Raw genomic sequence first — 26,849 nt, forward strand, 5'->3', positions numbered from 1 at the left:
TTCATTAAAAATTGAATATGTTAATTCACATGGCCGGCAACGCCTTCATTGGCATGCCGTCCGTGTTCCTGTACAGGAAGTCACCTTCAGGGCTTTTGTGTTCCCAAACAAGGGGCGCTACGTTGCGTGCACAAGCTTATAGATTGCGCGTGTTGTTGGTTTGCATGTTGCGTGCGCGAGCGATGGAGTCCGCCCTGTTTAAACGAGGATTTGTCTTACGCCCGCCTCCGCCGGAGAGAATATGGGAGCGCAAAATGAGATTTGGAGCCATGGAATCGGAGGTGCAGGAGGCAAATAAACATAGTTTGGAGTTACAGATGAGAAACATTAACATAAGCAGGAGAAACGCAATATGGGAGGCTATCTGTGACGAGGTCAATGCGGGAAATGTCGGGAAAACAAGGAGAAATTTAAAAAAAAAAAAAAAAAAAAGATGGCGAGACATAAGAAGAGCAAAGGAAAAAAAAGCGCTCATGATAAAACCTCAGCAAATAAAACAGGTGGCATTGCTGGATAGGTGATATGTCTCATTATTCTGTCATTCCAAACATGTTGACGCGAGCAGAAAAGGTGTTCTCTCGACGTGCCTTCGCCTCCTCGTCCGCACAACAATCAGCCGCAATCACTCTGAGCTCTGGTAAATCACACTGCCTTCGCTAAATGCTCCATTTGCATCTTCTCCACGTTCCGTCAAAAAACGCCCGCATCTGCACATTCATTAAGCCAAACATGCCAAACGGACCGCGAGCGGCATTTCTGCCCGTTCGACAGCCGCAACCCCCTTCGCAGATCGGCGTCGTCATCAGTTTGAGCGTGTCCCTGCAAACATTTAGTAAATCGGGCCCTGTGAATGAAGTTCATGTCAATGTTGAGTCAGTGCGTCCACGCTAATTAAGAATCCCCATTCGAGCGTTTGAGTGTTACATGGGAACGTGCGCAAAACCAAACCAGCATCTCTGAACCCCGATGCCACTCGGTCGAAGTCTCGCAGCATGAAAAGGCAATTAGCCCTGAGACGAGCCTCCGCCGGCCGCGTGCCAGGGATGCTAATTAAGCTCGGATGCCGCGGCTCAGAGACGGGACAGTCGTTCCCTTCCCTGGAACCACGGAAAAACCTGTTCCACCCCGCGGCAGATGACTCAGAAAGATTTAATATTAATAACATTAATAGAATCCAAGACACCAGTTCACACACACACACACCTCCTCACACGGTAGGAGCGAATACAGAAAGGCAAACAGGGATGTAGGGTACAGCTCTGCAGCCTGAAGTCCCTGCTAGCGCCCACCTATTTCCAGCCGCTTCACGGCTTCGCTAATGGGGCGGCGGATAAAACGGGGGGGGGCAGTCAAAATCATCCGGCACGAGGAAAGGTCACGGCAGGACGGCCCCGCGCCGAGACGTCTCTTCAAAGATCTTTGACGACGAGAGATCTCCGCTGTTTGGTGAGCCACAGCACGTCCGCGCTTCACACATGGTTTCTCAGCTTAATAAAGGCTTTTCAAAAATGTGTGCAGGGTTTTTTTTTTTTTTTTTTTTTTTTTTTTTCATCCAGCGTATTGTCAAATAGATTCGGAGATTAAAAGAAATGCACTCACTTGCCAGCTCATCGGATGCACTAGTGCAAACGAATTCATTCTGATATAAGAGTCCCGCACCAGCCTGCCGTGGTCGGCCTCAAATCTTATCAGGAACGTGCTGATAACGCGACACTGGGATTTTATTATTAGGCTGTTAAAGTCTCTGAAACCCAGCGCTGATGCTACTGGTAGAAGAAAAGAAAAGAAAAAAGACGTTAATATTCTGCCCATCCTGCCCCAAACAATCTGATTGGCCCAGCCCAACTTTCTGCCACAAACATTTTGTGGGCGGAGGGAAAACAGGGCTGGCTTCAACAATGGCTCTGCTCTAAATGTCATATGGTACTATTATCTCATACAGTAGTATTGAATGTCGTTATATCAAAGCATGTTCCTATTGTTTTGACACTCACTGCATCAACATAATGTAAACTGAGCAGGATTTATATATAAAATCCAGCGGCTTCCTTAGGTCGTGCTCTATTAGCATATTACAGACTTCCTCCTGCGTCTCATTTGCAATGCATAAGACACTGATTTACAGCCAAACACGTCTTAGAACCAACCTTACTGAACCAAATTAAAACACGAAATCAATCCCACAGGCTCCCTGTTTTTTTTTTTTTGTTTTTTTTCTCCCCCTAATTAATAATTTTTTGAACCAAATAAGTTTCATGGGTCGTTAAAAACATCTAAACCCATCCACTTTGTTTGTTAATTGTTGGGGTGATAGTTTTATTATCTTTTAATTGAAATGAAGCCATTATTTATTAACGGCAACTCATGTGAGCTTCATTTCCTTTGGATTTACTCTGAAAATATCAGACTTTTCAAAATAAAAGTGGGAAAAACGCAAAAACAGAGCATGCGTCTTATCTCTTAAATGGCTTCAAAAGCAAGCTGGTGATTGGTAGGACGAAATAATGGAAAGTTTCGATTAAAATTAAACAAATCACAAGAGGTATATACTACAGGTTCGCATTGATAGGCCCCGCTGAGAAACTTAGTCGCGGATTTTCTGCCTGACAGCACACTGGACCAATTACCACGGCTATTCCCACGAGGTGCCAGCGGGCTGACAGCCAGAGAGAGAGAAAGGAAGCGAGAGACGGGGAGGATATGTGCGAGGGCGCGTTGGTGCGCTGACTTACGGGTCTCGCCGTGCCACGGGGCGCGCGGTCCGCAGCATCGCCTCGGCTAAACAGGCAGGCCTGTGGGCTGCTGCCAAAACTGTCAAGAAACGGGGGATGTCGAGGGAAAGCGGCGCGTATGGAAAAGAGGGACGAGAGGCACGGAAGTTGAAAAGCGTAAAACAAAACAAAAGCAGAGCTGAGGGACAGGTGAAGGCAAACACGCGGAGGACGGGCGGGCGAAATCTGCACTGGACTCATGAGGAGGGAAGGGAGGGAGACGAGCTCTGCCTCTCCCATATGCCTCTACAAACAGAGTCTGTCCACGGGCCAGCTCGCAAACAGTCTCAAACCGCGAGTACCTGGCTGACCTCAGGATAACAGCAGCGGTGGCAACGGCCCTTCTGTGAACGGAAACACAGGCCGCGACGTCACCGGGCACAAAGAACACAGTTGCTGCGGGATGAAGGTCAGAATCACATCATTTATTTTTCCTCGCATCCCGTCTTTGTCCCTCGACCGCAGTTCTCCCAGGCAGCTGTTTAAGAAAACTGTAGAAGCATGTGACGATGAGCACATGCAGAAATCTAACTGAAAACGGCTCATCCAGGCCCTTTTTTTTTTTTTTTTTTTTTTAAATATCGCATGCACGATAGATACTTTTACGTTACTCCCATTTCACGGAAAAGCTAATGAAATGCATCTTTGGACGTCGCTTTGCATCTTGTTTTGAAACCACAGTGGGCTGAGCCGACCTGGAGGAAATTCCCTCATGTGTTCGCAACAATAGGATGAATGAAGAACTTTTTTTTTTTTTTTTAATGTCAAACAAGTGCTGTCATAACACATGTGGAAAATAAACTTCAACAGGTGTGGAGCAGCCAAAAGAACTAAAATGGGTCCCTTTAAGATATATGAGTAGACCATAAATGGCACAATAGGCATAACATTATGACCACCTTCCTTATATTGTGTAGGTGTCTCTTGTGACTCATCAGAGAGTGGACATGGGTTTTTTTTAATGTGCGTGCGTGCGATGGAGAGAACTTACCGCCGCCTGTTGTCTCTTGAGCTTATCTCTATACTCCTCCAGCTCCTGCAGGTTCAGCTCAGGTGGGAGTTTCTATAATCACACACAGGGATGCAAACATTCTACCTTAACGTTTGTTTACAAGGCATCCTCCCACACATCTTATTTTTGCATCTGTTAACACTCTTGCACAGTCGCATACGGCTCCCAAACGCGTTCGGCACCCAGCGCGGTGGAGTCCACGCTCTGACAGAAAAAGAAACACTGAAAGCAGGGCCGCGTTTGAGGCCGCGGCCGAGATTTCGTTTATCTCGGGAGAGATAATCTCCACTCGCGAGCCTCTTAATTTTAAAAAGATACCTCGGCGTCGTTTCGAGAGGGCTTAAGCCGGTTACGGTGGCGTGACTGGAGATAGCTGCGGCTCATGCGCCGTTCAAAAAGAAAACAAAAAGGATGCGCCGAGTAAATGCACTTCGCCAGATCATACGTCAGATTAGTCGAGAAGGTGGAGGACGTTGTTTAGTAAACAGCAAACAAACTCCGCTGGAGGAAGACGATATTACAAATCCATGGCCCAAAGGATGATAGGTAATTACTTTCCCCTTGACTGAGAGTCTCATTTCAGATGGTGTGGCAATACCAAGATAAATCTAATGAGATTTCACACCCTTCTTCTGTTGAGCGGATGCGATCCATCAATCTGGACGTCAATGGCGCGCGTGCGGCTCGGGCGAGGTGTAAGAGACAGCAGCTCAGGTGAGAAAGAGCTTTACTTCTGTCAGTCAGACGAGGTTCAGAGCACAACAAACCATATTTACTCACATTAGGGATGCAATATTGCCGTTATCAAAGTTACTGAAATGTGGAGGGTTTGATGGAATTATTATTTTACGGAGGTGAGGGAGGAGGGAGGGAGGGAGGGGTGTGGGAACCCGCGAGCAACTCTCTAGTGATCATTTAACAAGTGAGTGAGCGCCCGTTCACACAGAGCGTCTGACCTCCAGTTCGTGCTGCACCATGTCGAAGGAGTCGTTGGAGAAGTAGACCTCCTCGATGCTGTCAATGATTTCCTGCTCCGCCTGGGGGTCGATGGGCTTCTCCCTCAGCTCCCGCAACTCCTCCTGAGAGAGGGCAACACGGACGGAGACAGGACACAGAGAGAGAGTTAAACGATGCTCTTGACGCAAAGCTCCAAACCCAAAGGACAGCATCATACAGACATACACGGTCAGCCACAACATTAAAACCAGAAGAACATCGACCATCGTGTGACAGTTCAGTGTTCTGCAGGGAAACTTTTGGACCTTGCATTCGTGCGGAAGTTATTTCGATATGCACCACCCACCTAGACCAGGCCAGGCACTAACCCCCACTAACAACATTCTGTTACCAGACACCACAGGACAAACTCATTCTCTGGTGAGATCCAATATTAGGAAGGTGGTGATAATATTACGCCTGATCTGAGTGTATGAAAGAATAATGAAAGAATAATAAAGTAAGGAGAGAAGTATGCAGGGAACGAGAGGTAAAGAGAAGTTCAGCATCAACTGTAAGGGTGAAGGACGAAGCAAGGAGAGGCAGAGAGGTGGGGTGTGAGTGTGTGTGTGTTGGGGGGGGGGCAACGAGGGGGAAAGAGGTGATGTGGACTGGGAAAATAATGGATGAGAGAGATGTTAATCGCAGTTTGGGAGAAGATTGCAGCTCGTTTCGTTGGACATCCGCCATGGGACACGGCAGACAGGCATGGGAGGAAAAGACAAGAAGACGCGGATGATGAAAAAGGAAAAAGAAAGAGAGGGGGGGGAGACTCCTCTTCTGAGAGACTCTGAGAAACATCAGAGCCCCATCGATTAACATGCTGTGCATCCATCGAAGCTTATTGCTGCGGTGAGTCTTTTAGATGAAGGGTTTTAAGCCCACATCCCTTCCCGACCGCCTTAATGAGGGAGATGCAGTCACATGTCAATACCGAAGCATCTCTGCCCCAAATCGCTCCCATCATTTTATCTGAATGTCATGAAGGTTACATCTCGTGGTGATCCATCCCACGACGAGGTCCGCTGCCATCCCAAGGCCAGCGCTGGTAGCGCTAAACACGCTACATCATCCTGCGTGTGACACTTCATCAAAAACAGCACATCATCTGCAAAGAAAACATTCACCGTGCTCGGTGGCCTCACTTTATATACGCTCCCGGAGAAAATCCCGTACTGCATTAACGCTGAGTGTTCTCTGTTTCAGGGATCAATGCACTGAGGGATCGGCTCATTAAAACTAAAAAGTAGGCCATGGACATGGACTTGGCCACGGAACAAACAGTCATTTCTGAGGTTATGGAATTACGCGATGAGTGCGATCTATCACGCTCACCGCAGGAACTCAGATACAACATGCTTCAAGTTTTTCGCTACGTGTACTTAGATGTCGCTTCCTGTAATCTCCTTCTAGTATCCTTTGTAGATGACTTGAGAATCATAGATGAGGCCCCCTACGAGGACACGTCGGATCATCGACTGGAGGGATTGATCAAAGAGCATTATATGAATGTAGCCGGGTGCCACCGAGACTTACAGTTGATTGACGTCTAATTTATGCATAATTAAGGGTATTTGAGTGATTTCACAGTCTGCTAGCTGTCTGCCTTAGCGTCACATGGCCATCTCAGCTCAACTCGCACTTCACTTCGCCTCTTTTCAAAATCGCCCTTCAGCAAAGCTACGGGTGACTTCAGAGAATGTTTGTCCATCTTTGTCTACAGTCTAATGTTCCCAACACGGGGAGTAAATTACTACCACAAGGTTACGCGTCTATATATAGCAAAGATGTCTTAAAGGAGCATACAGACACTCTAAGGTTAAAGCCTCGGACTAAAGCCGGGAGCCAGCCTGCACTTTAAGCACATATTAATTTTATAATTTGTGCACGTTTTGGTAAAAAGCTAAAATTACGAAAACTCGCCACTAACCAAAAATACATGGACCTGTCCGCACTCCATTAAAATAAAGGTGTTGTTGAGATAGCGGGCACTGATCTACGAAACCTTTTTTACACACCTGCCTACCCACAAATATTTTCCCGGCTACTATCAGCAGGAAGCGCGCAGCGCAGCGATGAGGTGTGGCACCCGGGTAACCAAATTTGCATCCGTGGGTGACAGCCTGCCTTGATGAGTGACATTTACATAAGGAGAAGCTGCTGGGAATAAAATACAGCCTCGTCTAATTCAATTCCACACAGCGGATCGCTTTAATGGCACCAATGGCAACCGGGAGGGCTGAAATGAAGCATTCAAATGTGTTTAATGTGTGTGTACGTGTGTGTGTTCACGTGTGCAGTGTATAAATCTTCAGGCGGATGTTTGCATCAGGTGAGGGAGTGAGCAGGAGCCCCCCCACCCCCCCCTCAGGGGGAAGATGTGTGGGTGAGATTGAAAAGAGGGGACGGGAGGTAGGAGCTCACACTCTGCTATCAAAAAAGGTGGGTGGGAAATCAGCTCGAACGAGAGGGAAAGGGAAAGAGATGGGGGGGGTGGATGACTCATCGGTAACAAAAGTTACAGCAGAAAGAGAAAGATTGAGGAGCAAGGGGAAAAAAAGGACATAAGACAATGATGCGTCCCCTCTGAAGACCACTCCAGGGCAGTTAGGGGAATTCACCTCCACTGTGCCGCCGTGTCAAGGTCCTTCTCTTTTCCCGCTCCGTCTGCCCCCCCCCCCCCCACCTGGAGCGAAGCATCTCTACGTAAAGAACTCATCGAGGGGCCACCTCGGAATAAACGATTTCCCACAATTCCCCGCAGCTGCACGGGCGCAAAACTAAAACAGTTCTCCACGTGAGAGACACCGAAACCCGAGCTCCTGCGAGGCTCTGATCACATTTCACTTTGAAGGATGAGGACCGAACAAACCGCTGTTCGCCCCCAACCTCCGCAAATTAATGAAACCCGCATCTGGCTGCAGAAATTAGAGATCTATTAGCATCCAAAGTGCGGGACGTTTAACGAGCTTTATCAGAGGAATCGGGGTGGAGATGTTCGTCAGGGGCGCTGAAATGAACGTGAAAAAAAAAAAAAATCAGGCACGAGACAAAAGCGCTCAACAGCACAGTGGTCCTGATGAAAACAAAAGGCTGGATAAACAACAGGAGGATCGTGGAAGATCCTGCGAGACGCGCAGTGAGAGGGACGAGGAGAGCGAGAGGAGGAGAATTATTTCCACTACGGAATCATTCATTATATGAGCAAATCAAAACCTGCTTGTTGCAATCAGAGCCGAATATGTGTGCGAGTCCGACCGGGTGTATATCCACGTCTGCTACGGCACGAGGGTTTGACACGGATTTCTTTTGGGACATCAGGACGTAATCATAGCCGACAGCTGCTGGGTTAACAAATAATAACGCTGAATTTCTGCTCGGATGATCATTATACCTTTCAGTCCGCGCCGTGCGAAAAGCTACTCTGTGATTTTGAGTCTACAAGTAGATAGTAAGACTCTTGAGCGTTTATTAGATTCCTCCTGATCCGCCAAAGAGGACGAGGTCCGTAGGTCAGAACACACTGTCCTCAAGAAATGATATGTCAAGATAATGACAGGTTATCATTAGTCCTTCTCGCTGCTTTATTCCCAATGCCTGCATTCAGAAAATACATACTGCACACTGGAGTGTGTCAGCCAATCATTACAGTGGTATAATCTTAGAATATAATTCAATCCTGAGGAGGTGATGCACTCCAAATGTGTAAATGAATGTTTCCTCTGGTGTGTGTCTGGACAGAGCTTTTTTTTTTTATTTTTTTTAATTCTGACAAAAAAAAGGTGTCGAGAGTGAACTGAGGGTGACCCCTACTGGTGAGAAACTGTTACTGCATGAACCTGCAGAGGTTTTAACAGCCTGCAGGGAGGAAAAAATACATTTTAAATACATTTTAGACCAGTGTAAATAAAGAAAAGCACTAAATCATCACATCTGAGTGGTTGTAAAGAGCAAATGCTTATTTAATTATCTAGATTTTAAGGATTTGTTGTGCGCAAACGATGCCCCTACAGTGACAAAACGTGGAATGACGGAAACCCTCAAATGCACCACAGAGCTGAAGGGGTTAAGAGAGATAACGCAGCGTAACCTATAAAGCAAATCCTTAACACTGACTCACACAGGGGCAACAGCTTTGAACAGGGAGCACGGGAAAAGTTCCTTTGGTGTTCGAGTCAACCCACAAAGCAGCTTGGGAACAGAGAGATTTTTAAAAATGGAAGAAAAACATGAAGGGCGTCGGGCTTGGAGTTTTGGGGGGGATTTAAATGGACAGAGAAAAACATTTTCTTTACCGTTTCTCAAGGTTTGAATGCCACGGACCTACTATTAAATACAATCCTTGAGATGAAGCCTCATTCAAACACGCTGAATGAGGTCAGAAACGTATTAAACTTCACTTCCACGTCTCAGTGTGACTGTGATTTACATGTAGAGGCTGTTAGGTACACAGCAGAAGGTGAATGAGAGGAGAGGAAATCGATGCTATTGCCTAGAATCTGACCTCTGCATGTTCTCATAATCAGCCTGACATCTGCAGTAAAAGTAGGGCTGCAGACTCGATGGACGCCATTTTTTCCCGTATATGTGACACTAACATTCAGACACAATCTACTGAGGATAAACACGTAAACACAAACATGTACATATAAATAATTAGGATCTTGTAACATTTATAGATAATGAATAGTTTTGCTCATATCAGGTGTCAGAATATAGGGAATGGCAGGCTGAATAAAAAAAGATGGCGCCCAGTGGTCAACATATAGTTATTTTTTGGCCAAATACACATTAACAGAAGCTGATTTAACTGTGTAAGTCCTCCCTTACCGCACCAAAAAAACGACATTTGAGCCAATGATTTGACATCTTTTCCATGGCCACGGGATGTCACGTGGTTTTAAGAAATGAGAAGCTGCTCATTGCATCAGTTGGGGTGAAACAACTTGTCACCAGCTGAAAGATAATCGTCCATGCAGTAATTATCGAACAGGAGGCTCGCACCCGTTTGCTCAGTTAAATCCAGGCGGCAGTCTCCATGTGTCCTTGATTGAACCAGAAAAAGAAAACGGACCCACTGATCATAAACGAACGTTTATGAACATAAACGCTGTCACCTGCTGTAAAGCACGTAACACTATTTTAAAGATATAACCAACATGCGTCGGCCGTCTACTCGTTTATTAACGTCCGTGATAATCAAGCAAAGAGGATAAACAGGTTGTTCGATTGAGGAAGTCGCCTCTACATCCTGTCTTACTCTGGGTTTTGTGACTGAACCCAATTATGGACTGAGCTTTGGAGGTTGTGGTCTGAGTACTACTGGATTGTACTGTGTTGTAACCACACACGCTTCCATTAGTTTGACAGAACAGATAGAGTCAGTGGGCTAGGCTAAATAACATAAAGAATGTCATGTAGTTGTCTGACCACCTGTCTTACACTGGTTCAGTCATGAAGCTAAGATTTAGTGCAGGACTGTTTCACTGCGTAGCATTCATTGTCACTAGTGTACCTAATGTTTTGGCAAATGAGCGGTAACTACAGGCTAGCTAGTGTGCGCCCACCAAACACTGGTAAACCCCTCAGGCCCAAGCGGCGACTTGACAGCACCATTCGTCATTCATCCCCCGAGTTAGCCGTCCTCCTCAAGCCGTTAGCCAGATGTTGCCGTCACATCCTGAAGGATGATAAATGACATGGGTCGCGGCGAAGACGGTTGGAAACACGCGAAGGGTTCCAACGAGCGAGCGGCAGCATCATAATCACGCACGCGGCCGAGCACCTTGGGCGTCACGGCGGCGCGCGGGCCAGCGTGGTTCAGTCCGTGGAAGCGTTGACGACAAGCTGACAGGACTGTTCACCTTTAATCGAGAAGGACCGACACCATATGAGACCTTTGCCTGTGTGGGATTTATTTTATTTCCCCCGCGGGCCGAGAGGTCGAGGAGAAAAATAAAGGGAGAAGTCAAAGCATAACGTCGTCAAACAACGATACCCTGTGTTTTGGTTGAACACACTGAAGGCAGGTGTTGGCAGTACGCACAACAGAGTGAATTCATGGATGATTTAGAGCAGCCAGCTGAATACATATCCACGGTACCGGCAGCCATTTGTTTCTGTCTAACTTATGCTGCTTTATCTCACATCAGCCAAACAAAGTAGCTGGTCTGATAAGATTCTCAGCCACTCTCGTGTTCCAGCTTGGACAAACGTGAATATCGCAGGCCTAGAAACCCAACGGGTGTTTGATTACTGCATATCCAGTTTGTCCACATCACCTGATACCAATCCCAAAACCAGGACAGACACGCATCCTATAAAAATAAATAAATCTTTCCAGGGACACTCCCACCCGCTTTCATTCAGTCTCTTACAGCACCTGGAGAATAAATGGCTACTTATCTTATCACAGCCTGATCTGTGTCACTGGATGTTTTTCTCGCAACAACAGGTCTAACAGCTGCTTTGGCAAAACAAAAAAAGCACGACACCGCCATAATTAAAACAACCTCAGAGTATTATATTATTAAATAATAACATTATTGTGTATCAGCTCCAATAACAACGATAGTAATAGTACCACAGCTTTATTCTTGAGTACTTTTGAATTAAACTTCATCGCTCAGTGGAGAGAGAGAGAAAAAAAAACACTTCCTCTTTAGCCCCGTTTCTTTCAACCTGCATAACAAATAATCACGCTGTACATCAGCAATGAATTCCGCCAAGAAAATTTCCACTCACACACATAAGTGTTCAGGCAGAACCAGGGTGACAATCAACGCCACAGGTAAAACATAAAAGTTTCAGAGGAACAAATGGAGTTGGTCGCCTTCCAAACGGTACTCGGCCGCATTAAAAGAAGGTCACGATCGACGCGAGGCAAAGTCAAAAAGCAAGGCCAGGAACTAGCGGAGCGCTGAGGTGTCGCTAAGTAAGTGCCCATACGTTATGCAGAGCCGCCGTGCCGCTTGGCTCCGTCTGCTCTCTGCAAATTGAATTTGTACAAGTGGATAATTCTTTCTGTGACAAAGCATGACTGATTAGATTTTCAAAGGACCCAATTCCAAAATGTTGAAAAGCCACTGCAGGAGACTGAATTTGAATTTCACACTGTGCGGACTGATGTTAAGTGATACAAATGGCAGCTTTCGGAGTCTTTGCCGCCTAGAAAGCAATGCAGGTGTGTTTTAGCTAATGCTTACAGGAAGTAGATCAAAATAATTATAATCATACATAAATCATATCTATCTTAAGCAATTTCGATGCTAAACTTTGTCACAGCTGCTGAGTTTTCCTTTACTGTGTGCACTGTGTACTATTTTAAGCACACACGGTGACACAAAAGGAAAACAAAAATAACGGCGCAAACAATTCTTCTACACCACATTCATAAATATACAGATTTAATTCATATTCCATGTGCATTGGAAACAATAAATACTTCTGTAACGTTCACACAAATTGTTGAAAATCAAAAAGCACTGAACAACTTATAAATCAGGCAGCCATCTACTAACTCCTGGTACCTGAATGCAACATCATCAGTGGTACGTTTTAATTAAGTTGTATCACTCTGAGAGACTTGACTGTGGGTACATGGAGTCAAAACGCATCAAGCACCACAAACAAACATAACTGATTGATTACCTTGCTCGGGATCCTCAGGTTCTCCACAGGACTGAGGTCTGCCATGCTCTCCTGGGGGCTTTTCAGGCCCTGTCAAAATAAGATCCGATCAAATTAGACCACAAACATCAAAGTAAGGTTTTCGTTGTCCTCCAGTTAAAACCTGTCCACGTTGTCACTCGGCTTGACATTCAACAGCACACTAACGCATGCAGCAAAAAAAGTGGAACCGACTAACAGATTTCTGAAAGCGATATGCTCTGTTGTGTCCTAAGTGTGCACCACAGAGTATAATATTACTGCTTGTGCAAACTGAGAACTTCCCTCACCGCCCTGTCTGCATTGATGCGCCCTGTTTGCTCTGCTCGTATAATCGTGTTCTCTTTTTTGACACAAATGCGCGAACTGCCCGCTGTGTGTTTTTCTTTCACGAGAGATAAACGGGTTGCTAAAAAAAAAAATAAGCAGCTGCCAACCCGGCTCAATGTTCCCTTTAACGACGAGCTGTCAAATTAGCCACTTAGCTCAGCTAGCTGCTATGCTAGCTGGGGGCAGTTGTTGAGGGACAGAAAAAGAGCAGCTCGGTTTCTGAACGCCTGCTTTGCTCACCTGACGGGCCATAAGAGACTTGATCTTCTGCATGGCAACTCCGACTTGTGTCAGCCAGCAAATAGGTGAGTAAAGTTTCAGTTCTGCCTTGATGTCAACAGTGCGCCTCCATCACTACGAGAGGGACGCCATAGTTGAACGTCACGTGACTGTCACGGCAGGAACCGTAAAACAAAACTAAAGCATTCTGGGAAAGGTAGTTTTTAAACAAAACACCTTTTCACCTTTCTTGTCAAACTTTCCGTTAAAAACGCAGAATATCTGATAGAAATTAAAAGTATGTGTTATTCTAGATATGGAAAGATGTAAATATATATATATTTACAAAAAAATGTAAATTGTTTACACTGTGATACATGTGCTGCTGTCATACACCACTGGATGGTAGTACAGCAGTAGTTGTTTATTTTATTTTATTTTATTTTATTTTATTTTATTTTATTTTATATGTTTTAACATAGCAGCTAAATTCAACTCACTGGGTGCCTGCGAGACGCTGCAGTTATGGATTGAATTTACATGTTAAGAATTATAATAATCCAGTAGTACAATATATTTGATAGATAGATAGATAGATAGATAGATAGATAGATAGATAGATAGATAGATAGATAGATAGATAGATAGATAGATAGATAGATAGATAGATAGATAGATAGATTATTATTATTATTGACACTAATGGTCCTTTTATACACCTTTTTGTCTACAATTAATCTGCAAATGTATATATATGTGTGTGTGTGTGTATGTATGTAAATGTTGCAGCTAATTTTATCTCAGCTAATTTTATCTCAGCATATATATATATATATATATGTTGCAGCTAATTTTATCTCAGTAAATGATATGAGGATTTCTTCTAGCACTTCTTGGACTATTTCTTCTTGTCGTGTCATCATACTGTGCCATGCATGACTCAGTGCCATTAAGCTCCATCTCTGCCAATGTAATTATGCCTATCCCTGCATTGTAAACTATGTCAGTTACAGGAATGCTTTAGCCAGACCAATTCAGCCGGCCCCATAATTGTCCCCTTAGGTTGAGAAGAGCTTGCTTAAAAGCAGGCAGCGTGCAGCAGACAGCAAGCGCTGCGAGCTGTAGTTCCTGGTTAATAATGCCTCAGGCTATTTCCCAGTCAAATGAAGGTGAGGTCACTCTCCTTAGGTGAGTTTACTCCACGTTGTTTGTCAGGCAGTCATCCACAGCATGGAGCCTCCCTTAAAGCATACACTGAGACGGAACAGATGGCAACCTCCACCCGGAGATGCCACCACAAAGACACGGCGCACTCAGTTGGTCAGCTCATAAGCTATTATTAGAGCTAGATTCAATAAACTACTTGTTGTTATGCACAGGAGCACCATGAGAAGTGACACTTGGTAATTCAGTAAGAGGATCAGCTCTTAAAAATTCATTATCTGTAAACAGGTAATGAGTAAATAATACAGTGTAATTCATTTGCGTTGGCGCACACTGTCAGTATTGCTAAATACGTCACAATTACCCCATAATGTAATTTATTCGTCCCTTTAGAAGTTATTGTTTTATAATTACATACAGTTTGCACATAAGTGCATACTGTTACAATCAGGGGTTGGATTTGTTTACATTTTGTGATATTTGTTATGACATTAAAAGGAAGCACTAAGTGTGAAACAACAAGCAAATGCACACACGATTTTCTTTTTTTTCTTTCTTCTTCTTCTTTTTTTTTTTTTAATCTAATCGTGACAAGGTGTCAGCAGGAGCAGGTGGAGGGCACTCTGCCACATGCTGAACCATCCATCTGTTGATGCCTGCGTCTGTGTCATGCCAGGTACACAGAATACCAATACAACAAAGGCTGAGAGAGGCGAGCGCTTCGCAGCGATCCCGCCACACTGAACACAGCTCATATTTTTGCGAGGAGGCTGATCGCAGCCAAGACACCAGACAAAGACTGACTGTGAGGCAACAGCACAACTGACAGTTTGGCTGGCTCCAGCTATTATTTTTCAGAAAGTGTGAAAGAAAAAGTGTTCATTTCAAGGCGTAACGACATTCCGTGAAAAGGGAAAATATAACTGGGCAAGTTGCAGAATGAACTGCATTTTCTTTGACTGGTTACGAGGAATAAAATACATACTTAAACTGACCCGGAATAGTAAACAGTTATATCTTTAATAAAGTACAAAACAAACATGTGGATGCAAACTGTACAATAACTTTTGATGTATTCATCATTTCCATAATGAGCAGAAGAAAATGCTACATTTGGGGGGGGGGGGGGGGTCAAGAGTTTCTATAGGAATAAATAGAGCAGAACATAGAAATAGAATATGTATAAAGAATCTGCAGAATAATCCATGTACAGTATTTACAATTAACCTGAATATATTCCATACAAAGAAATGCATTCATTTTAACACTTCTCTCAAAGCATACTCTCAACAGGGAATGTTATATATATTCTCATTTATAAATTAAACGTTTAAATTAAATCTGTGGTTTAAATAGTTATCGCAGTGTGGGAATCCGGGCACCTTGTAGGTCTATCATAACATTTTTAAAACAATGTAAAAGTGGAAACCACTGACTTGCTTGGTTTAACACGAGCTTCACATTTGAACCGAGAAAAGCGGAAACGTTAAGACTTCAGTTGGACTTCAGCATTAAAAACAAAAAAACAAAGCCACGAATGCATTATCAACTCACAGTAAAGTCAGCAATCGACATTTAACTACTGACCCAAGCTCTCCACAAAAAAACAGTGCATGATCAGGTTGTGTACTCACACGAGTCTCCTTCATCCCTTGTGCAAAAAAAAATAAAAAATAATAACAGTAATTAAAAAAAAAAAAAAAAAAACAGGGCTCCAAAACCAGTGCGTCAGGCTTTGGTAACAGAGACTTAAAAGAATAAAGCTACACACAAGTCTTCAAGTGAAACGACTGTTAGGTTACATCTCGACTCTCTTCGGTTACATCAGCAAACTGTGACTGGGGGTTTCAGGAACGTGTCTGATCACATCGTAGATGGTGGTGTGCATATCCTGAAGCGACTCGAGGCGAGCCAGAGATCTGCATGATGGCTGCGGGACAGTTGCACAGGAAAATTAAAACCATTAAAGCACAAAAGCATTTAGAAAAAGTGCAAAGAGTTAGACCTATATCAGTGTGAGTCACGTGAAATACCTGCGCAGATTCCATTTTACCGGGTATGGAGACAAACTCGTAGATGCCAAAGTCTTCTGTTGCGTCCTCGTGACCTGCTAATTCACACATTCTAATGTCAGACGGATACCTATATTACAGTGATGGCACAAGTATCGACTTTCCATGTTTACAGTCACATCATGAATTTAGTGATGTCATAAAACCCAGACCTGCTTTTCAGCAGAAACCTTGATCTTGTTTGCTTTCCACTTTAGGTTCCTGTTTTCTCAAACCAGTTCTCAAGAAATGTCTTTGACTATGAAGTAAAACCAATAGCCCCCGTGCTTCCATTATTTCCTACACAAATACCTTTCTAAATATGATATAAGAGATGTCTATGTGTAAACAAAAGTGCCTGCTCTGCTGTCCTTAATGACTGCATTGTTTGATGTAAGCAGTAAAAACATCGCATGAAGAAACCGCAGCTTACCTGAACGATGTGGTCGCTTCTGTTCTGAAAACGGTCTGTAAATAAATCAAGAAAATAAACCAGTTAGTTAAAGGTTATATGTGAAGTGTCTGTATTCATTTCATACTGAAGCCTCTTACCTGTTGTAAATGCTCATAAGCACTGATGATACCAGAGAGACAGAGACAGAGAAAAAATAATTATCCACAGCACACGGATGACAAAAGTTTAAACCTTGACTTATTCAAATATGAAAGTTACTTTGCCCTTTTACCTCGGTTACCTTCAGTTTGACTAACATTTGCAAGTTATTTACATTTATGATTAACTTCCACATGTGCAAGCTTGGCGCAGCAGGCCGTTAGTGTTATCTAATAATATCTAATGTTTTTCAGACGTCCAGATTTCAAGCAACGGGCCCGTTAAACACAGTGATAAACGTGATCTATCATTACTGCATGTCAGTGTTACAGAATAAAAACGGTATCTAACCTCTCTTAGGGTGGCAGGTTCTCTGTATGAAGAACAGCAGCATACAGCCAATGACAAACAGAGAGCAGACAATAATGGCTGCCAGAGGAGATACAGGGCTACCGTCCTGGGTGTGCTTCTCTTTCCCTGTCAATAAAAGACAATATAAAGTTAACACTAAACACATCCACCTCTTTCTTCCAGAGTAATATATGTAAACAGCAACGTCAGTTATGCATACTGTCGCCTACGCTAGCATTCTAAAAGATAAACCTAAAATCTGTTTAAAACATTTGTTGTATGTTAGTGCGCTACTTAGCAAATTTTAGCATGCTAACGTGTAAACTGACATAGTAAAAGATAAAAGCAAAATGATGAATCTGCTAAAAAAAAAAAAAAAAAAAATAGCGAATGTTAACATTCAAATAGAATGTAAAATGGAGAATCTAAAACTATTAGCTGGGTGTGTTTTGGTACTTTCCAAAGGTTAGCATCTAACAGGTGATCCAAAATGGAAAATCAGCTAGTGCCACTTAGCAAAAGCCTGCTAACAGGTGAACCTCAAGGAAATGTTTACGAGGAAATTACTTGGTAGTTTGGGAAACATGCTAAAAAGAAGAAAAAAATGTAAGGACCACGTTACTCTACTAGAAAATGCTAGTTGCTAACAGGTGTGCCTAATATGGAGAATCTGCTAAAACGAAAACGAGTTGGGAGCACGTTAGCGACATTATGTATTCTGATGTCAATAAAAAGACGTAGGCTGTCACGATATCTGTTGACTCATTAAATCATAGCCAGTATCAGCAGCAATCACCAGTGTGCCGTTCTCAGTATCACCAAGACAACATATCAATGTTGCATTCAGCACACAGAAACTCCACATGCTGTAAAACTTGGTCAACAAATACAACAGCTGTTATCCACTGTTTACTTTCTCAGCCACTGAACTTTAATACTGGCTGCAGGCGCCGGAACCTAGCAACAGAGATAAAACCGTAGTTTCATAAAAGCCATGAATATTTCATCTTGTATCCATAACCTATGTTCAGTACTGATACTATTGTGCACATAGAAGGTTCCTCCAGCTACAGTATTTGTTCTCAAAAAGAATGGACTCCCAAAGCTCACTGAACTCTTCTGCTTTTTGGCACGGCACACTGTTTACAGAGTGTTTATAGCAGAGGATTCCCAAAACCTACCCACGCTCTGCTCTCTCATGCCGTGTTCCGCCCTCTACCCACCTGTTCCTAAGCTGGCCACCACCAGAGTGAACTGGGCCTCGTCCTGCTTCTGCGTCACGTTGTTGAAGGCGCGGCACAGGTACTCTTCGGCCTGGGCCAGTCTGTAGGAGCGCACCTCCAGCCGCGGGCCCTCCGTGATGACCTCGGTGGTGTTGCGGCTCTTGGAGATCCAGACGTAGCTGTTCGGCGGGTTGGAGTCAGCCTGGCATTCAAAGTAGACCAGCTCTCCGGGGTTGATGGTGAACACCTCCCCTGTCCTCAAGCCCTGGACAGAGTTCACCTCCAGGTTGTAGGGGCCATCTGTGTGGGTAGGGGGGGGGGAAACATGACATTTTTTCCGCTGAGAAGTTGTTTGGGTATACACAGTAGGTACTTTTAATAAACTGTCTCATTCTAATGCATGAAAGGGGCAGAGGTGGAAAACAGGGTAAGCAAAGTGAGCTTCTGCCTACAAGGTCACAGGGTTGATTCGCAGCCTAGCAGGATAAATATGGGTGAGCTGAAGCATGTAATCACAAAGCAGTGGAGATCAGTGAGACCTTGGTGGGGAAAATTAGACTCATGTTGTACTAGCCATATTGGTGATCTTAATGTGGAACTGCAGATGCATGGACACACATTAGATTTAGTGAAAAGAGATTAGTTCTTCCTGTACAGTTAAGCGAAGCGGACCACGTCAAATTCAGTGTTTATAACAGTCACATACAGGGTGCTTTTCAGTACAAGGACCTGAGTGAGTGCAGTCTGCAAAGAGAACATTTGGCTCTGGGAGCACACTTTTTTTCCATACTTAAATGTTTTAAATAATATCATTGCGATAACACGATGAGAAGTGTGTCTAAAGCAAGCAGAAAATAAAATGCTCAAATGAAATACTGCAGCAATCATAAGGCGCACCACAAATAAAGTGCCAGCAAATGCTGTTATTTGAAAGGCATGAAACTGTTGTCTATGCGTGAGACGGATAGAAAACAGATATTAAGGCCGAGGCTCAAAGCTGGAATAGAAACCAAATATGGTGAAACCAAAAGAGATACTCTAACTGATAGCCATTCCCGAAGATTAAAGCACAAACATGCCCCGTGAATGCAAAAATACAGTAAACAATGACGACATAAAGTTGTTAAGACTAGTGTCCCAGCGCAGTAACAAGGAAAACTCGGGTGGTTCAGTCAGTGCAGGTAAATGTGGACTGGAGACTCATTCAAATGATTTCACAAGAAGGTTATTTGTAGGTTTTCAGTTTGATCTCGAACCCACGAAACTAGTTTATCAGTGTATCTACTCACTTTATGGATGGACAGAGGAGCTCTGTGAGATAAGTCAGCTTGTATGCAAATAGGGTCCCATTACAGTCACATGTTGAGGTCTGTCAGTGAGTAGGCAGAAATTTACATGTGACCTAATGCTTCTGAGAGCTGCACAAAAGAGATAAACAAAAGTGTACCTGTTCTGTGGGTTTTTAGTACAGAATACAATCCCGAAGGCAGACTTTAAATAACTAGAGCTTAAGTTCAAAGATTGGACTGGTCTGACTTTGTGGTGATTTTAGATCCTGTCCAAATCAAACCAAGTTCACATGATCCTGGTACAAGATTGGAAACAATCTTATTCTTCTTGAATCATTTCCTCAACATTATATTTTTATTTTATTTTCTCATTTAAAAAATGCGAGGAACGTCAACCCAAGACTCAAGTGGCTATGAAATTTTAGCATCCATCTCTGTCATGTATTTTTTCAGCAAAACAACTAAACTCAACTACTCTGGGGTGAGGACAAAGACTTGTATTTTGAGCTAGTCTTAGGAACCAAGGGAACAGATGGGGACATGTACAGCTACTCACAGTAGACATTGAGTTCCACAGTCCTGCTGTGCTGGCCCTGGCTGACAGGGTTGCTGGCCACGCAGTGATAGTTTCCCTTGTCCTCCTTTCTCACCGGGCTGATTAGCAGTGTGGAGTTGTCTTTGGAGAAGTGGTATCTGTCACTGTGAGCCAGCGCAACGTTGTCCCTAAGCCACTGGAATACAACTCTTGTTCCTCTCTCAACAGAACAAGTCCAAGTTACGTTCGCCTTGTCCTCGACAACGGCATTGGACGGGCTCTTCTTAATAACCGGAGTGGACACAGGCACTGAGAGTAAAACAACGAAACAGTGTTACATTCGGAGAAATAAATGCTGTTAGCCATATCTACACATCAGATCTGATGACTCACCGTCAACCGTTACATGAACTGTTCTCTCCTCCTTGATGACCAGTCCTGTTTTGTTGAGAAACTTAATGTTGAGGCTCAGGTCATAATCCCCCTCATCGTCGTGGGTCAGTTTCTGGATTCTCAAAGAAACGTTGGGTTCTCTGAAGTGGAGGTGGTTGCGGCGCATCATGTCGGTGATGGCGGTTTCTTTGGTGAACGTCACCAGCGTGGTCCTGGTGCCACTTGGCTTGGTGTGAGACCAAGTTCCCTGGATCTCGGCTTTGTCCAGGGGGAAGCGAGTCTCCACAGACAGCAGCAGAGGCTCCCCTTCGACGCCATGATGGACCAGTGAGGGGATGTGAATCAATTCAGAGTTGATCTCTGAGTCGGAGAAGATAAAGGAAAAAGCAAATGTGATATATCTGGTGATATATAGGTCACCAACTCACATCCTTAACCCTTTCAGACCTGAACATCATCACCAATGGACAAAATTCAAAATCTGGCTAAACACTGAGAAGTTGTGTTTTCTGGCGGGGAGAAAAGTTGTCATCACAGTGACAATGGCGCACCGCTGTTGTCGGCTGCAGGTTGTGGAGCTACGCAATGCCGGGGAGCCCCAGGAAGGGAGAGTTGTTTGGAGGAATTTGTTGGTAAAAACTAAGTTAGTTATACATTTTGAATATTGTCAATAGATCAAACCACTGTGAGTTACGGTAATTCAAATACTGCATGCTTTTACGTATCACCGGGCTTTAAAGGGTTAAATTTGACCATTATCATGTTATGACGTGCATATATGTTGAATCGGCTTTCTGCAAAACCCATAAAGAATGTGAAGAGGATTTAACAGGGCTTCTTCCAGGTGCTTTGACAAACCTTAATGACAAGATAATATCAAGCTAACAAGTGACACTTGGAGGCTGAACAACAAGCTGTGTACACAACATTAACACAAACTCCACCCGTACATTACTATTACATTACCAGTACATTATGGTACATTACTTACCATAATAGTCTTCTAAGTTCTGGTCTCTGTCAACTTGTGAGGTAGCAACTTACTTGTTGCCAATTTTGAGTTTTTATTCATGTGGAATAGAGGCAGTTTATCGCGTTTCTTCCCAGTGCAAACTGGTCGGAGTGATTCAAAACAAGCCGAGAGAGTCAGGCGTTAATCCTCTTTTTGTTTGCCAACTCCAGAACAGAATTCTCTTTAAGTACACTCCTTCTATTGTCGGCAATATATTATGTACTGATATGTGTCTATATATATATAACATGAACTTCATGCTGCTGCTAAAAACAACTTGTCAAGACCTGTCAACCTTATGTACATAAAAAAAAAAAAAAAAAAAAAAAAAACTGTTGCTGCCTCAAGACAATCATAAACTGGTACTTTGTAATAATCAGATATTATCATTAAGCAGCTTGGATGATTTCATATTGTGTTATTTATTGTGTTATTACTTGTCCTATACTGAATGAGCATATTATGCTATTAATTGGAACACGAAGGCAGAAGCTAGTTTCGTTTTGACTCTCTAATGGTGTAATCTGCATCCTAGAGCTCAACCCGTCCAGGTCCTGAAACTGCAGTGAGTTAATATTGACCCAGCTTCCTACTGAGTGTCATTGTTGTCACACGAGGATGAGGGCCGCCTCTTTTGATCATGACTTGTGCCGAAACAAACATTTGGGCTGTCGAGCTGAGGCAACGGTTGATCTACTGTTCCGCAGCTAAGGCTTGGTTGCCGGGGAGCTTTGTTGTCTGGTTACAGGCCCAAAACACACGAAACACACAACAACAACAAAAAAAAAAATTCTACCTAGTATAGCTCGAAGTTACCCGGCCGCATGTTTCTCTTTAATCCGAGTTTTGGCCACAGATCAGGTGACGATTTCAAGTTGAGCGGCAGCATGTGAGTAGGCAGAAACGAACTCGCTAAAACCTCACAGTTTTTGTTCGTGATGATCTCTCTCAGCTTCCCCTTTCTGCCATTTGAGCCTTTGTCTCACCTCTATATTCGCTTCCTCAGTTTCAGCGTTAAAGAAACGACGATAAGATGAAAGCCACATTTTAAATAATTCAAATGAACAAGGAGGGAAACTCTCAGATGTGAAAAACCATATTTTCCCCTCGCGTCTCTTCTTCTTCTTCTTCTTCTTCTTGTTGTCCCCCTCTTCTCCTCCCTCCCTTCTGGCCGCCCCACATTTCCTCGTCCTGGCGTCCAGCTGCCGCCAGCCAGGTCTCCGGAGACCGCCGCCCCGTGTCGCTCATCACAATACATCTACTGTGCGTCTGGTGTCATGTCCTAAATAATACATTCGGGCTCGGACGCCCCCGCGACACGCTCCAGCCCTCAGGCCAGTTTCTGCGTACGTGTTTGTGTGTGTGTGTGTTGTCAGTGGCAGGAGTGTGCCTGTGTTTGCACCAGCTGAGATCCGGTGAAAAGGCCCCAACGTGGAGGAGTGTGCCGAGCCCGCTCCTCCACTGTTGTCCCCAAACAGCGAGCATATTGTTGTGGTGATAGAGAGGAGATTACAGTGACAATGGGCTCTGAGGTGAGGGGACGTCTTCGTTTAGTGGCCACACACACACACACACACAAACAGCCCCATGTGGAGACCCACAAACACCTGCCTCTTATCACCCTCACGCATATCCAAGTTGTTTGGACACTAAATAGAGTCACCGGGCGCGTGTCCGGACGCCTCCATCCCCTGTTCTTTTCCAGATAAGACAAATAGTGCTCCTTGAGGAGCGTTGATGATACAAACATCAAAGCGAGGGAGAGTCCACGTTGGAGGGTACTTTTTCGGTTAGATTTATCTCGTCATGTGAGGAGCCTGTTATCTCTGAGTCACAGGGCTGTGGCCTGGGTCACTTCTTCTTTCCGCTGTCCCTCGACTTTTGCGTCTGACTTTTTACGTGCGGCCGACACCAAGCCAGTTCCCGTAGAGTCACGCAGAGAAGACCGCGGCAAGGACATGCAAAGGAACCCAAGACAGGCTCTAAAAGCAACACTTTGAGATTCAAATTTAGTCTGGACAAAAAAAAAAAAAAAAAAAGCTGCAGGCCCTTTAGTGGGAAGTACTCGTCGAGCCACTTACAATTTTTACTCCAAATTTTGCAATATGAACCAGACAAAATGAATTAAAATTTAATGTTTAAAAGCAGAGACACACACGTCCTGAAATGGCCTTTTTTCTTTCGTTGCTGCTTCTCCGACCTCTCAAAGATTTCACAAGGTTTACCTGAGCACAAACTTCCTCAACTTACCCCTCGGCTTCACCCATACCAACCGAGCAAACACGGCAACAGCAGCGACCGCTGCCGCCGCTCAACGCACAACACAGCACAACACAACACAACACGGACAACTCGCACGCACAACATCCCGCCGAAGAGACGCTCACCTGTTAGGATGAACAGGACAGAGCAGACGTAGAGCGCTGGTCTTCCTGTGGCCTCCATGGCATCTTATCCTCTAGGGATATGTGGAAGATTTGACAGGCAGGCAGGGAGTAAGGGATGTAGGAAGGAGGAGATGAGTGGAAGAGAAAGAGGGGGAGGAGGGGGAGGAGGAGGAGGAGGAGGAGAGAAATGTGACTGGTTGTGGTGATAATATTTGCCAGGGAAATAGAGGAGCTTGCTTTCCTGCAGGCAGCTACAGGCCCCTCCCATGTGACACTATGAGTAACAAGAGGTCCACCTGGTAGAGGCAGCATGGTGTGGTCCTCACACACACACACACACACACACACTCTCAAAGAGATAGAGATACACACTGAGAGAGCTACCCTAAGGCTGAGGGTTCGCTCTGTCAAAGAGAAGCTGAGAAACTGTAAAAGGATAGTTGGGAGTAGAATGGTAACAGTTTCTTTGCATTATAATGCACCAGCTGTCTGCTGCTCCAGTCCCCCAGGCCGTGAGACAAAGCTTTTAACCGCTAACATCACACATCTTTGTTAAGTCACAGAGCTTCTGGGGGGACCCAAAGGTCGGCAATCAGCTATTCCGTCTGATTCTGTCTAGAAGTCGAGAAATAAGAGGAGAGAAAGACAAGGGGACTGATACCGGTGTAAAACTGACTAAGATGCCCACAGGAAAAATGCCGCTATCAGAGAGATTTAAGCTGACGACATTTTCGGATTCTTTTTCAACCCTCAGGGAGACAGCGTGCTGGAGAAGTGATTCAGAGACAGGAGAGAAAAAAAGGAAGAAGATCTGTTGTTAACCACGAGCAGTGTGTTGTTGTTTTTTAAAGAAAACTTTTAGGTCGCTTTTTCAGTATCAAGGTGTGATGTGAAATTTCCCTGTTTCTGATAGAGACGCCTAAACTCAACAGGACAGCATCTGTCAGATACGGAGCTGGAGGAATTATACCTGAGAGACTATCACATGTACAGATTTTTAGAGACAGATTTGTGTCAACAAATTATTCAAGTCACATGTTCAACGATTAAAATATCCAGTCAGTGCCTTGTGCAGAAGAGTTATTTCCCTGCATGGCCATCGTCTGAAAGGACGCAGTTAACTCGGGACAGAGCCGCAGTGTAAATGAATTAGACCATTGTGAGCCGCATAAATGAGTGCCTAGTTTGGCGATGGCACCATTAAAGAAGCGGATTATATTCGCTGCTGTCAAGAACTCCGTCGTGAGATGTGTATTTACAGAGGAAGCTACGGACAACGATTAATGGTTAACCAAATCATTATGGTTTTTGTTAATTAAGTCTTATCTGTTTAATTAAAAGACAGAAATTTGACATTTGTATCTTAGGGTTCTGGGGAAGACCTATTTGTCAATTCCTTTTTTTTTTTTTTTTTTTTTTTTTTTAGAAAACAAACTCAGCAAAAGTCATATCACTTAAATGATTTTTAATATATGATGCAAAGAAAAATACAAATCAACATCAGCAATCAACTTCTTTTTTTTTTTTACACAGACGTTGCAAGTTTCCATTTGACCTTTAGGTGGAGCCAGTGCATCATCCACTGGTCTGCCAGTGCTTGCAAAAAAATAAATAAATAAAAAAAAAGCTGTACTGCGCTTTAAAATGAGCTCATGTTTTCATATTACTGTTTATTATTATTATTGTTATTTTTACTATTTCTATGTACTCTCTGGTTTTGCGTGACTCTATAGTGGGATTCCCAAACTTTCTGGACCGTGGTTCTTAAAACTGAAATTGGTTTCCACTGAGCAGCCTGATGTTCCTCTTTCAGATTTTTTTTTAGATCCTGAGGATGTCTGTTTTGCCTTTCAGAATAAGAGATAATAATTAAAAATGTGAAATGTATACATACATAATTTGAGTGCAACACACATACTCTGTCTTTTTCCAACCCTCTTTCACTATCACGCAGCCTCCCTCAGAGGTCTGGAGTAAAAACACCTTTTAATATTGTAGGCCTTTAATATTTGCCTCGTTTCTCACAGTCATATACTGTGCATCATGCTGAAAATATTTGGTGTATCAATGCATTCATGTATCTTTAATGTTTTAGAGAAAATTGAGGATTAAGCGTTCTTTTAAAGCTGATTAATCAATAAAAAATGCTATTGATTTTTTTGAAAAGTGAATTGTTACCGAGCGGAAACCTGTTTCTGGAATGCGTTTGGACAAATATCGGCATTTTACTGTTGCCCTTTCACTGATTGTTCCTAATTATATGACTTAAAGCTATAAATCCCTTAAGAGCACTGACTCAGAGGCCAAGGATTACATGTGAGATGATGTGTATATTCATTCAAAATGGAACAACGTGTAATCAGACTCCGGGATGTTGTGAAACAAACAGTACTTACCAAATGACTGGGTCAGGATGTTTTGGCTTAAGCCGTGACCTCTTGACTTGACGGACTCTTGCCTGGCGAGTGGCGAGTTTAGAACATGGAAATGTATGAAGCCTTGATATGGGATCTATGGGGTTAAAAGGGTCGAGATAATAACAAACCAGGTGGAACTTTACACCCAAATGTCCTTGACGGCCGAAGTGTTGATGCTGCGTGTACGGATCCCTTGCAGCAGTTTATCCACTAGGTTACGGTACAAGATGGTGTGGCTTGGTGCTTGGTGGTTTGGCCTACCTTCCCAAAACCAGGACGCAGCAAGAGTGACGCACCCGCACAGCCTCAAATGGGGGCCCTCTGGCTGAGCCTAAATGTCACATTTTCCATTTTTGGCCTCCTTAGTCCATGTACGCAGCATTTCATCACAGCTCTCAGTACTGCTCGCCTCCTGCGGCCTCATGCTCTCTTCCCCCACCTCGTATCAGTTTGTTCTCTCATTTGCAAAACACTTGGC

At 43.9% G+C, this 26,849-nt stretch overlaps 2 protein-coding genes across 5 annotated transcripts in view; both read right to left on the reverse strand.

Moving 5' to 3' along the window:
• The window catches only part of vps50 (VPS50 EARP/GARPII complex subunit), a 106,467-nt gene extending 93,305 nt beyond the window's left edge, over positions 1 to 13,162 (reverse strand). For both annotated transcript variants that reach the window (XM_047604942.1, XM_047604941.1), the window contains exons 1-4: positions 13,018 to 13,162; positions 12,430 to 12,498; positions 4,740 to 4,862; positions 3,763 to 3,834 (exon numbers count right to left, since the gene is read on the reverse strand). In XM_047604942.1, coding sequence (XP_047460898.1) covers positions 3,763 to 3,834; positions 4,740 to 4,862; positions 12,430 to 12,498; positions 13,018 to 13,050 — 297 coding nt within the window. In that variant the 5' untranslated portion in view covers positions 13,051 to 13,162. The remainder of the gene's footprint in view (positions 1 to 3,762; positions 3,835 to 4,739; positions 4,863 to 12,429; positions 12,499 to 13,017) is intronic.
• Positions 13,163 to 15,161: 1,999 nt separating this feature from the next.
• On the reverse strand, positions 15,162 to 24,115 carry hepacam2 (HEPACAM family member 2). Of its 3 annotated transcripts, none has more exons than XM_047604161.1 (9): positions 23,955 to 24,115; positions 20,556 to 20,915; positions 20,184 to 20,471; positions 18,339 to 18,638; positions 17,116 to 17,241; positions 16,764 to 16,785; positions 16,645 to 16,679; positions 16,194 to 16,270; positions 15,162 to 16,090 (listed from the first exon to the last, which is right to left on the reverse strand). In XM_047604161.1, the coding sequence occupies exons 1-9, from the start codon at positions 24,010 to 24,012 to the stop codon at positions 15,980 to 15,982; spliced, it is 1,377 nt and encodes a 458-aa protein (XP_047460117.1). In that variant the 5' UTR covers positions 24,013 to 24,115; the 3' UTR covers positions 15,162 to 15,979. The 3 variants fall into 3 exon arrangements, with proteins under 3 accessions (XP_047460117.1, XP_047460118.1, XP_047460119.1); XM_047604162.1 differs by having other exon boundaries at positions 16,194 to 16,267; positions 23,955 to 24,113; XM_047604163.1 differs by lacking the exon at positions 23,955 to 24,115 and adding an exon at positions 22,554 to 23,541.
• Positions 24,116 to 26,849: the final 2,734 nt, after the last annotated feature.

This window comes from Mugil cephalus, chromosome 14 (genome assembly GCF_022458985.1).
Source record: "Mugil cephalus isolate CIBA_MC_2020 chromosome 14, CIBA_Mcephalus_1.1, whole genome shotgun sequence".
NCBI lineage: Eukaryota > Metazoa > Chordata > Actinopteri > Mugiliformes > Mugilidae > Mugil > Mugil cephalus.

Coding starts and splice junctions, on each gene's coding strand:
- hepacam2 (XM_047604161.1), bottom strand. CDS start 24,012: ATGGAGGCCACAGGAAGACCAGCGCTCTACGTCTGCTCTGTCCTGTTC. Junction 16,786..17,115: donor AACCTGCCACCCTAAGAGAG/GTTAGATACCGT, acceptor TGGTATCATCAG/TGCTTATGAGCATTTACAAC. Junction 16,091..16,193: donor GTAAAATGGAATCTGCGCAG/GTATTTCACGTG, acceptor ACTGTCCCGCAG/CCATCATGCAGATCTCTGGC.